At 37.2% G+C, this 13,446-nt stretch overlaps 1 protein-coding gene across 5 annotated transcripts in view; it reads right to left on the minus strand.

Annotated features, from left to right (window-relative positions):
* ARHGEF12 (Rho guanine nucleotide exchange factor 12) overlaps window positions 1-13,446 on the minus strand; it is a 149,809-nt gene that overhangs the window by 59,140 nt on the left and 77,223 nt on the right. For 4 of the 5 annotated variants that reach the window (XM_027036747.2, XM_027036746.2, XM_027036745.2 and 1 more), the window contains 3 exons: window positions 3,832-3,930; window positions 3,155-3,204; window positions 684-741 (listed from right to left, as the gene is read on the minus strand). In XM_027036747.2, the coding sequence (XP_026892548.1) occupies window positions 684-741; window positions 3,155-3,204; window positions 3,832-3,930 (207 nt within the window). The remainder of the gene's footprint in view (window positions 1-683; window positions 742-3,154; window positions 3,205-3,831; window positions 3,931-13,446) is intronic. The other variant, XM_027036748.2, reaches the window with a different exon arrangement.

Here is a 13,446-nt window from a genome sequence, read left to right on the forward strand (position 1 = left end):
TCATGAACCGTGAGATCATGACCTGAGATGAAGTCAGATGCCTAACTGAGTGAGCCACCCAGGTGCCCCAATTGTAGTCTACTTTACTGTGGAATAGTCTGATGCAGAAGATTCTAAATTCTTAACTCTGGAGATTTCCAAGAGATCACTACCCTGCATTTTATTTAATCATTTACTTATCTGAGGAAACATGATTATGCCAGATGATTTTTAAAGTTCCATTTCAGTTCATCTGGGTCATTCCATCTCAATTCTCAATCTCTTCCCCTCAGATGACTCATGCATTTCCATATTACCATATGCTTTCCGTATTACCATATTACCAAGAATGACAAGGATATTATAATCAACTATGTATACGAAGTGGACCGAAGATAGTTATTAGTAAATTAAGAATTTTTGCCTCAGACTTTCCTTTAATGCAGGGTTAAAGCAAACTCCAGCCAAGAGGCTAAATCCAGCCCAGACTGTTCTGACAAAATAAAGTTTTACTGAAACACAGCCACACCCGTTCATTTACATACTGTGTATGGCTGTTTTTGTGCTACAATGACAAAGTTGACTAGCACACTGTAAGGCCCACAAATCCTAAAATATTTACTATCTGGCCTATCACAGAAAATGTTTGCTGATCCCTACTTTAAGGAATTCAGAAACCAATTAATACTAAGAATAACACTTACATTTGATTAGCTTCACCACTTCCAAATGGTTTGAATGAGTCACCAATGTACCATTCACCTTTAAGAAAATGGAAAGTGCATGTCAGGTACATTTCACTGAGAATGGAGAAATCGACTTCAGGAATTATTATACATAGTACAACCCATTATAACATAACATAGTACACATAACTACATTAAAATATGCACGTATTGGGTGCAATATTCACTTTTCTCACTGTTCTATAATGTATACTCAGCAATCAAATGAAGTTGAATGCAAAATAAGGCCTTGATTTAAAGGACATTACAATTTACCATGAAAAATGACAAAATACACCATGCAACAGGTTTTACAAGTCCTTCACAGTGAAGGACTCTTGCAAACAAAAAGGACTTCTCTGCTTTTAATTACAAATTCTCTGATTTGTCAAAATCATACTAATTTTTTTGAAAGATAAAAAAATAAGCAATATTTCCACAATACTCAATTTACTTTGAGTTTTCCAATCATGACCTAATCTTTACAATGAAAATTAATTTTCAGACAGGCTAACTGTGGGAAAGGTTATCCAAAGTCTCAACTAAACCAAATTAAGATATAAATATCAAACACGGATCTAACATTATTTTTGTTGATGTAAGTAATGCTAATTTTGGCAAGTTCAAATATGTCAGTGTCAAAAACAGCAGTAAAATACTAACCATGCGCACCAGAGATGATCACTATTAACCAAGAAATTTAATCTGTGAGACACTATTTTAGCAAACACACACCAGATACACAGGCACATATACATATACATTATATCTGCCTTTTTTTCTGCAAATACTTTTTTATTCTACTGTGGATATCTTTCGATATAGGTACACACAGACCTAATCCATTCTTTTTTTAACAGATGTAGATGAAATGGAATTTCTTTCTCTCACCCTCCATTTATGCACATTTGCCTGTTTACAAATTTTCAATATGATAAGGCTGAAATGAATTTCCCTGTATATATACCAGTTCACATTTGTAAACTTACTTTCTTAGGTTTAAGTTCCTAAAAGCAAAGTTTCTGGTCAAAGGTTATATACTTTTTGAAAGTATATAATTTTTGATGCAAATTCACAGATTTCCATCCAAATAGATTCTACCCAATTTATACTCACAAGTTTATGAAAACAGCCATTTTACCATACCTAAACTATGCCAAATGTGTATTATCAATAATCTTTAAAATTCCTCACAACCAAATACATTTGCACCTACCATTTTATTTTTAAATGTTTGTTTATTTTTGAGAGAGAGCACGCACCCAAGCTGGGGAGGTGCGGAGAAAGAGGAAACAGAGGATCCGAAGCAGGCTCCGCACCGTCAGTGCACAGCCTGATGTGGGGCTTGAACTCACAAACTGTGAGATCATGACCTGAGCTCAAGTCAGATGCTCAACCAACTGAGCCACCCACCCAGGCGCCCCTCACTCACCATTTTAATTTCTACTTCTTTGTTATCAGTGAGGTGAGACATATTCTCTATAATATTTATTTCAGTTACTTTGGGGAACTGATAAAATTCTTTGCCTATTTTTCTATTAAGCTATTTATTTATTCTTTTCTTAGGAATTTAAAAATGCTCTTTACAAGCAAGGATATCCTACTCTATACTAAGTTTCAAATATTTTTTTCCAGGTAGTTGTAAATACATTCATGGTGTGTTTTCCTGTACAGTAATTTGATTTTAAGTATTCAAATTACTCAACTGTCTCAAGAATAATTACTAACTGGGGCGCCTGGGTGGCTCCATCGGTTAAGCATCCAACTCTTGATTACGGCAGAGCATCAGGCTCTGCACTGACAAGTGTGGAGCCTGCTTGGAAGTGTCTCTCCCTCTCTCTGCCCCTCTCCCACTTGCGTGCGTGCTCTCTTTCCCTCTTTCTCTCTCAAAATAAATAAATAAGCTTAAAAAAAAGAGTAATTAGTAACCAATCCACTCTTTTCATGCTTGTCAGATTTCCAGGCTTGTTTCTGGATTGATAGGTCTATATCTAGACTAGAGCCACTTGCTTTGAATTAATCCTTACATCTCATCTCACACATACCCATACACATAACATGTGTTTGTTTTTTTAGCTATTCTTGTACCTCTGTAAAATTCATTTGGAAGAATCATCAGTTTCACAAGTAGTGACACATCTCCTCAATCATATTAGTATATTTTGATGAGACTTTCTTGCTAACAGATTAGTCTGTAGAGAAATGATGTTTATAACTGACTTACTTTCCTATCCCAGAACAAGACTCCATTTATTCGAGTCTTTTATTATGCCCTTCAGTAGAATAATATTAACCTTAAAATAAATAAGTTTTTTATAAATACATCCTATATAATGCACTGTTTTTGTAAAACTCCAAATGAAAAATCCAATCCAAAAAACAAATCCAACCCAAAATATGGCTAATATATGCTGTTTTTTAATCTACCATAAATTCCATCTTTTCCTTACCTTGATGATTCGATCACCTGTCTGTACTCCAGCCCGCATGGCTGCTCCATCTGTAAGAAAAATTAATTACTCAAAATGTAATTCATTTGCCACGTACTGATAATCTTCTTGAAAAAGGCAACATAACCAAATGGTTAAAAAACATGGGCTCTGCCACTCACTAGTTGTGTGACCATAAAATCAGTCAATTTTATGTTTTCTTACTCTAAGCCTCAATATCACCTATAAAATGGGGATGAAAAATACCTACCTCCAACTATAGTACCCAAATAAAGTATCTGACATAGAGTAACAGAACATATTATTATTATCATTTTGGGAAAAGTAGATGTTTTTGAGCATATAACCATTTCTTTAATCTGGTCTACCAAAATATCTCTGGTGCCATGAAAAAAATAAAAGTCCATAAATTTCTGTAAGTGATAATGAATAAACATGAACAAGGAGTCATATGGTTTCTAAAACTATATGAGACTGTTTTCTTCCTAGTGAGTACAAAGAAAATCACCTAGGGTAAATTTGTACCTATAAATATGACACTAAAGACTGATCTAGCCCAACAGGCCACATGACCAGCAATGCATGTGATTATTTTATTATGCACAAGAAACATGAAGCTTTTCTGTTCTTACTCTGTTTGCTCCCAAGTGACAAGACTGTTTTAAAAAATGCCTTGCCTTCTTTGACAGACTGTACGAAGACTGGATTGTCTCCACTGACCGTCAGCCCAAATCCATTGTCATCCTTCTGGATGATCACACAACGCTGAACAAGACCTGCACAAGAACCACAGGGTAAAGAGAGAAGGAAGAGAAAATGGAGAGAAAAAGACATTATTACATATTAATAATGAACTGTAATGAACTATATTCCATCTGGAGAAACACAAGATGACATGTGAGGCCCTTATCAAAAATCAGAGTACTAACCCCATAAACAAAACAAACACAAGAACATCACGAAGAGCCATATATGTTGGTCTCTCACTGGACAGGTAGAGTAGAATTGCCTCAAGATTAAAAACAGCAACGGCAAAGTGGAAAAGATGAATTATTAGAGAGGAGACAGAACGGAAGCCTATTCACATCTCTGCTATTTATCTGTAACACAAAATCCTCCCCACCGCACTGTGTTTTTTGGTGCTCTAATTAGTATTTAAACCCAAGAAAATCAAGTATTTTGGGACATAAGGCTAGAAGCATCCCCTGGTAAACCCTAGAGAAATCCAATCTCACTCTCAGAAAAATCTACTCAGAAAAAACTATGTAAGGGAAACTGACTATACAAAGAAGAGCACCGGCAGATCTTCTCCCAAAACGAACAAGTTCAAAGACAGACCCCGGCTCATAGGAAAAATAAACAGAAAGGAGAAAAAAGTAGAAAAGACAAAGAAAGAACCTGCGAGCTCAACCAGTTCATTTCTTTCACACACTCACCTGGATTCTACAGGAGAACTGTTTTCCTTTTAGCTAGACAGCAAACAAAAGTAGTCAAGGCAAGGCGAGAAAAAGAGGGCCACAACCAGAGGAAGAGAGATGTCCCATCACAGAACCCTGATTGACACCCAGGGCTGTTTGATCACAGATCAAGATCTAAAGATCCTGAACTCTGTGTTAGCCAGAGATTTAATACTTTCAGCTTTGCAGTATCTAAATGCTCCACCAAAAATCAATATACAAAATATGGAAAATAATGCAAGTATAGTGATGATGAGAAAATAAAAATCTCTTCAGAATAAAGATTTTTGTACAAAGAGCATGACCTTTTAAGTAAGTCTGATGCACAAAACAAAGGGTATGTTAAAGATTGCATGTTAATGAATACACGTATTTCTCACTGTCGTGCAATGTCACAAGTATGTGAGCCTACTACAACCGAAAGCCTGGAATAAGTATATCACAGTACAGGAAACACAAACTATGAACCTCGCTCATAACCCTACATGAGACATTAAAGTGAATCATGGACCTAAACACAAAGGTTTCAACTTTTCATAAGAAAACACAGGAAAAAATCATCAAGACCTTAGGGTAGGCAGAGATCTTTTAGGATGCAAAATGCATCAACCATAGAAGAAAAAAAAATCATACATTGGACTCAAAATTTTAAATATCTGCTCTTCCAAACACTGATAAATGAAAAGGCAAGCCACAGAGTAGGAGAAAATATTCACGACACAAATATCTGATAAAGGACTTGTATCTTTATTATATTTAAACAACAACAACAACTCTACAATTCAATAATAGGGGACACATTTTACTTTATTTATTTTAAATGTTAATTTATTTTTGTGAGAGAGAGACAGAGAGAGACAGAGAGAGAGAGAGAGACAGAGCATGAGCAGGGGAGGGAGATACAGAGTCCAAAGCAGGCTCTAGGCTTTGAGCTGTCAGCACAGAGCCTGACACGGGCCTGAACTCTCGAACGGCGAGATCATGACCAGAGCCAAAGTCAGCTGCTTAACCGACTGAGCCACCCAGGCGCCCCTAGGGGACACCTTTTAAAAACAACAAATGATTTTGGGGCACCTGGCTGGATCAGTCAGTGAAGCATGTGACTCTTGAAGTTGGGGTTGTGAGTTCAAGCTCCATGTTGGGTGTGGAGATTACTTAAAAATAAAATTATATTGGGGCGCCTGGGTGGCTCAGTCGGTTAAGCGGCCGACTTCGGCTCGGGTCATGATCTCGCAGTCTGTGAGTTCGAGCCCCGTGTCGGGCTCTGTGCTGACAGCTCAGAGGCTGGGGCCTGTTTCAGATTCTGTGTCTCCCTCTCTCTCTGACCCTCCCCTGTTCATGCTCTGTCTCTCCCTGTCTCAAAAATAAATAAAACATATTAAAAAAAATAAACATAAAATTATATATAAAAAAGAAAAAGAATAAAAGATCTGAATAAACGCATCACAAAGAAAGATACTGAATGGCCAATAAGCACAGGTAAAGGTGCTCAACATCTGCAGTCATCAGGAAGACGCCCATTAAGACTACAATGAGATACTACTATACGGTAACTAGAAATGGCTAAAAATAAAAAGACTGATAATATCAAATGTTAGCAAGGATGTGGAGCAACTGGAATGCTCATGCACTGCTGATAGGAGTGTAAAATGGTACAAATGCTTTGGAAAACAGTTTAGAAATTTCTTATAAACATGAGCACTCCAATCAAAAGGTGAGTATGCATTTACACATGACACAACAATTTCACTCCCAAGAGAAATGAAAACCCATGTCCACATAAAGACTGGTACACAAACATTCATAGCACTTTTGTTCATAAGAGCCAAAAACTAGAAACAACTCTAACGTCCATCAACACGTGAATGGATAAACATACTGTCGTGTATCCATTATAAAAAATACTACTTGGCAAGGAAAAAAAAAAAGGAGTAACTCACACGTGTAGCAAACATGTAAGAATCACAAAAACATCATGCTAAGCAGAAGAAAACAGATACAAAAGAGAGTACATACTATGTTATTCCAATGGAGAACAGGCAAAACTGAAGAACAGTAACAAAAGCAGATTAGTGGTTGCCTAGGGGCAGGGTTGGGAGGAAGGGTAAGAATGACCACAAAGAGACACGCAGGAACTTTCTGGGGTGATGGTCCTGTATCTTAATTAAGGTAATGGTTACATGAATGTATTCATTTGTCAAAACTCATCCAACGGTACACTTAAAAGGACTGCAACTTATTTTATACAAATTGTACCTCAAGAAAGTTGATTTTCAATATCAAAATCTGTTAACCCTCAATTCTAGAGACTACTCAACACCAAACAGTATTTGAATTAGCAAATTCACCACTTCCACAAAACAGTACATTGAAACGGGGACAGAGGAAAGATAATCTATCAGAATTCAACGTTTGACTTAATGTTGCGTCCTTCAAGTAATTGGGAAAAGTTATAAAATCAAGGAAGAAGTGTTCTTTGTAAATTTCTAGTACATAATACAATCAATATAAGAATCAGACTAGAATAAGAGCAATGGCTTATCAGAATCTTTTAAAATCCATGCCCGGTATTAGAAAAATAAATATTTGATGATCTATTTCCTTTAAAATTATTTAAAATTTGTTTTTTAAATTTTTTAAATGTTTATTTTTATTTTTGAGAGAGACCAAGCATGAGCAGGGGAGAGGCAGAGAAAGAGGGAGAGAGAGAATTCCAAGCAGGCTCTGAGCTGTCAGCGCAGAGCCCAACATGGGGCTCGAACTCACGAACTATGAGATCATGACCTGATCTCATAGTTTAACCAACTGAGCCACCCAGGTGCCCCTGAAATTTCAAAGTAAGATATCATGACTTTAAAATAAAAATCAAGACAGCTGCAACACTGAATATAGAGATTTTTCTCATACTTTTATCTATGTTCCCCAGTTCTCCTACCCCACCTCCCAAGAGCTGAAAAATCAGTGAATTAAAGGTTTCTAATGTTGGGGTTTGCTGTGCTAAGCCACTGGCCTTCTTAAACAGACTGTTTTTTTGATCCCTGTAGAGAATAGGATGCTTGTAAAAAATGAGGGAGAGAAGCAATGGGCGTTAAGAGTTTTGCTACATTTGTGTATTTCACTTGAATATAATATATATTAAGTACTTAGCTTAATGCCTGACAAACATAAATAACGGCTCATAAATGTTATTATTTTATTATGATGAGGGGTAGCATGCCCTTGGATTTTCATGCTCAGAAATATAATACTCATCTCTCCATGCCATCAATAAAAAATCAATTAATAAACACTTTTAACTTATGGGCACCTGGGTGGCTCAGTCAATTAAACGTCCAACTCTTGGTTTGGGTTCAGATCGTGATCTCATGATTCATGAGTTCAAGCCCTGTGTTGGGTTCTGTGCTGACACCGTGGAGCCTGCTTGCGATTCTCTCTCTCTCTCTCTCTCTCTCTCTCTCTCTCTCTCTCTCTCTCTCTCCACCCCTGCCTCCACTCTCTCTCTCTCAAAATAAATTAAAAAAAAGAACCCAACATTTTTCTGTTAAACTCCTGTCATTAATGGGAATGCTCCTTAAAAGGATCAATCCTCATTTATGTCTTTGTCTAAATTTCATTTTGTTTTGTTTTAACACAACAACCAAATTAGATTTGGGTGGGGAAGGAATAGAGAAGGGAAATATTACAGAGTAGGGCTTCTTCTTATAAGAAGGCAACGTTAGAATATGGGAGACAGCAAGAAGGCCTCGAGAAACAAATCACCTTCTCTTATAAGCTTTTCCTAAACATCCAGACTGGGTCGGGTACCCCCTTACAGACTGCACCCTCTTGTTATGTCCACAGTATCATTATCATTCACAATTGATTCCTATTTCTTTTTCTCTTCTCACTAGATTATATGCTTCAAGAGTATAGGGTCTCTATCTTGTTTACAATCTTATCTCAGGAACTGGCACATGTTCAGACACAGAGAAATTTTCTTTAATTGGAAACGTTGAGGAGTCTAGAGATGGAAGTTCAGAAAAGAACTTTTTTCTCTCATTAATAAGAGAGAAAAAAAATCCATCACCGTCAATTTTAGCAACTATGTCTAGGGTCCTAACAGACAGCTAAAATTTGAACGATATAGTAGAATTACCTCAGAATACTGCAAACCTGTTTTCTACAATTCAAAACTGTCCAGCTTGATCACTTTTCCCTCTTAATTCTACATCAAAAGGAGATGAGGCCCAAAGGAGAAGAGCAAACAGAGAAAGAGCTATGTACATATCCTATTTATCTTTCTCCTCTCCCCAACCCCACTATATTGTCCATTTATTATTATTCTATCTGCTAATCTGAGAATCTGATATACTTTAACATATAAGAACTACTAGAACAATACAAAAGGAAAACACGACTTACATATACAGCTGATTCAGAATCCACGGAATTCAAATTAATGATCCTATTTTGTCCTATGAATCTATGCCATCTGCAAAACCTTACATTGGGGGTCGTAATTAACTAAAAACTAAGCTGTTGTTCCATTCAAAATTGAGAAATCCGGTCTTTCAAATGCTTAGATCTATTATGTCCCTTCCCATTGAAAATCAAATAAAATGCTTTTCTTTTTTCTTGGGAGAAATTATTTTTTTTTATGTTTATTTATTTATTTTTGGGAAAGAGAGTGCAAACGGGGGATGGGAAGGGAGAGAGGGAGACAAAGAATCTGAAGCAGGCTCCAGGCTCTGAGCTGTCAGCAGAGAGCCCGACGCAGGGCTTGAACTCACGAACCACAAGATCATGTTCTGAGCCAAAGTCAGGAGCTTAACCAACTGAGCCACCCAGGCGCCTCATTGGGAGAAATGTTCTATTTGTTGTAGACCAGAAGCTGTTTTAACCCAAATCTCACCCTTAACACCCTTAACACTGAAATCACCAATACACCAACAATGAAATCACCGAAGATTAAATTATTATATCACTGAAATATCCTTTTTGACAAACTAGAACCCACTTTCTTAATTTAACAAATTTGCATTGAACATCTGTCTACTAGTTATTTAATACCACAGTCTATAGGTGTTGTGAAAAGTACAAAACTACTAGAAGCCTTTGCTCTCCAAGAACTTAAAATCTTGGCAGGAAAGGACAAAAGAGAAACAAATAGAGAAACAATGACAATGTTTAATAAAGAATCCAAGTATGGTACAGATAACAGGCCCTATATGTTATAAAAGAAGGGAGAGATAACAGTGGAGTCCTAACTCCGAAACAGCCATTTTCAAATTTCATTGATTAAAAACCAACCAACCAACAAACACCGTCCACCATTTTTACTTTTTCTGGTTTTTACAAACACATGTAGTTCATAGTTTGTTTGTGGCTCTGTCTTGCTGAATCACTTATTGTCTGTGATAACTGCATACAATGTGTTGACCTCTGAGTATGAGTTTCTATACGGTCCCAAATCACTTTGGAGCTGCATCCAAGTGCCATGTGTGAAGACAGGCAGAGAGTGCTCAACAAGTAAGATAATGGTGAGGCTCAACCTCCCCTGAAACTTGGTCATGGTAATACTTCCTCATTCCCATTGTTCTTAGTGCCACATGAAGATTGTTTTCACAGCTATCCACTTGTTAAGGGCATACGGAGCACTGGTAAACAAGTGCCTATCTCTATTACAGTACTTACCAAAACGTGTTAAGATTCTTCTTTTGTGCTAGACTGTGAACTCCTAGAAAGCACGTACAGATCCTATTATCTTTGCATCTCCATCCCTTATCATAGTGCCTGGCATACAATAGGTACTCACTGTATATTCACTAAGTAAATCTGCATGTATTTTATATACGGGAAATTCTAAACCATATTCAATCACTTTTTAGGAAAAAGTAAAATCATAGGCCTGAAAACCATGCAAAGTAGTGAAGTACTTTTATAAGGACACTAATCTCCTGCCTTGCCTAAATTCTAACTAAAGTAATTTGATTTCCCACCTACCCTAAAATAACTCTAGTTACAAATAAATTTTTCTTTATTTCCTGTTTTTTAAAGTTTATCATATTTCACCTGGAAGCTAACAGACATCATGCTTCATATCAGTGAAGAGTGTTCTTTAAAATTTATAAAAATACTATTCTTTTCCTAAATTTTATTTTCTCTTTATAACAAGACATTTCTTTTTCTTGTTATAACAGAATGTTATATTGGTTTGAAACCAATATAAAATGACTGTTTGTTACTTAAAAGGTAATTACCAAGGATGGTATTTTGAAAAGTGAAAAAAAATCAAGCCTTTGTAGTGCTTTGGAGTGGGGAGGGAAGAAGTCATGAAAAGGTCCCCTGAAAAAGAGGAGAAAGTTCTCTCTGATTTCACTATAAGACATATGTGGAGAAAGGCAACAACCAAAGTGCCAAAGAGCAAATTACGGAAAATGGAGTGTTAAATACGCAAGGCAATATGTGAACCCTTCCATACTGCATTTATTCCAGGGAAAGCACATTAGTCTTTCTTCACCTTTGATTTTATTACATGACCAAACTTCTCGAAGTCTCACCTCTTAAGAATTAGCTTCAGGGAAGGGTGTGGAGAAAGACCATGTGCAACCTCATAAAAAACAGCTCATTTTTAAACTGCTGCCAGACATACATGTTTTATGAGTAAGACCTCAGATAATCCTTTGATTAAGAAGCTTCTGGATTCTAAATGCACAATGCTGCCAGCAAGAGGAAGCCATAACTTCCAAGTAGGCTGATTTCATTCTTTTAGACTATTACCAGCAACGAGGCTCTTTTCTAAGTTAAATTTTCTTCTACCTTAAAATTCTTCTGAAGACAAGAAAGATCCAATCAAGGTGAGCTACCATTTTATTCTATCGATTCTCTTTACTAAAATACTTTATTCCAATATCAATAATCACTCATTCATAACTCACTTGATGTGTGCCCCCATGTCAGGTACTACGGGAGATGCACAGATGAAGATAAATAATAACAAGACAGTCAAAACAGTAGACACAAAGCAGGATGTCGAAGGTCAGACAACAGAGGAGTGGGGTGGACCTAGGAAAGCCCTATGTTGGAGGTAGTATTTGAATGGCGCCTTGTAGGAAGGAGAGTTAAAAGGAGGTAAACCGTTCAAGACAATGGGAATGGCATGAGCAAAAAAAGAATACCAAGCTATGTTTGGAAAGTGAAACTTTGGAGGAGGGGCTGGTATCTCTAGGTGAGTGGTAGTAGAAGTTAACAGTAGGAGATTAGGGCAGAATGATAAACTGGAAACAAATTACAGCATATCTAAACTATTTGTACTCTCCTAGTAAGTGAGTGAATGACCAAATCCTTACTTTAGTAGTACTAACAGAAAGAGTAGAATGGAGAAAAGGAAGTGAATCGATGTGAAACAAAGTTACGAGTCTACGAAAATAGTCTTATGTTGTGATGGAAAACTGAACAAAGCGGTGGTAACAGAACCGAGTGAGGGCTGAAAAATAACGTGAGGGTAGAATCAATGGGACTTGGCAAACAGTGGACTACCGAGGACAGGGGAAAGAGAGAAGTCAAAGGTAACTTCAAGAAAATGAGACTAGGTGAATGGAAGAACGGCAGTACCATGAAAAGAATCAGGGAAATCAAAAGAAAGTCTGATTTCTGACCACTGGGAACAATGATGAATCGCACACTGGCCACTTCGAATTTGAAGGATGGTTAGGGGCACCTGGGTTGTTCGGTTGGTTAAACGACTAGCTTCAGCTCAGGTCACGATCTCACAAGTCATGGGTTCGAGCCCTACATCAGGCTCTATGCTGACAGCTGAGAGCCTGGAGCCTGTTTTGGATTCTGTGTCTCCCTCTCTCTCTGTCTCTGCCCCTCCCCTGCTGCACTCTGTGTGTCTCTCTCAAAAATAAACATTAAAAAAAAAAATTGAAGGATGGTTAGAGTGAAAGTATTCAGGAAATGGTTAAAAATAGAAGACTGGAAACAGGAGAAAAGATCAAGGACAGAAAAGTGGACCATGCCTACATTTATAAGAGGGAAAAAGCAATCAAGTAAAGAAAAGCCAAAACAATTGCAGACAGAAAAGGACCAGATTAATGCAATACCATGGAAATGAAAAAAAAAAAAGGGCATCAGCACTGCCAAATTGTTCAGAGGAAGGTGAGAACTGAGAAAAAGTACTGATTTTTAAGGATCTTCTGGTTCACCTTCCAGATAGTACGTGTTCAGAGGTCAGATTTCAAGAGGTTAAGAAGTGAATGACTTATGAGGAAATAAAAGGTTCATGTTGTAGAATGCTCTTTGTCAGGCTAAAGAAGAAAGCAGAAAGAATAATAACTTGGTGAGAGTAAGAGTCAAACCAAGGACTTTTATATTTATGAATCTGAAGAAGCTGAATTTAAAAAAATAAGAATTTTTTAAAAAATACACTCTGAAGTATCCAACCAGGACAGTTCAAGTACTAATAGTCTGCCTCTGTTACGGACTGCTGCTTGTGTCCCCCCCCCAAATTCATATGCTGAGCCCTAACCCCTAACGTAATGGTATTTGCAGATGGGGCCTTTGGGAGGTAATCAGAATGAGATGAGGTCAAGAGAGTGGGGCCCTCGTGATGAGACTCGTGTCCTTAGAAGAAGAGACACCAGAGAGATTGTTCTCTCTCTACATGAGCTCATACCAAAGAAGGGCCATGTGAGCACAAAGCCAAAGGTGGCCATCTGCAAGCCAGGAAAGAGAGCTCACCAGAATCTGGCACCCTGATCTCATACTTCAAGCCTCCAAAACTTCAAGAAAATACATTTCTGTTATTTAAGCCAAGTCTCTAGTATTTTGTTATAGTAGTCCCAGCAGATTAAG

The sequence above is a fragment of the Acinonyx jubatus genome, chromosome D1, assembly GCF_027475565.1.
Source record: "Acinonyx jubatus isolate Ajub_Pintada_27869175 chromosome D1, VMU_Ajub_asm_v1.0, whole genome shotgun sequence".
Lineage (NCBI taxonomy): Eukaryota > Metazoa > Chordata > Mammalia > Carnivora > Felidae > Acinonyx > Acinonyx jubatus.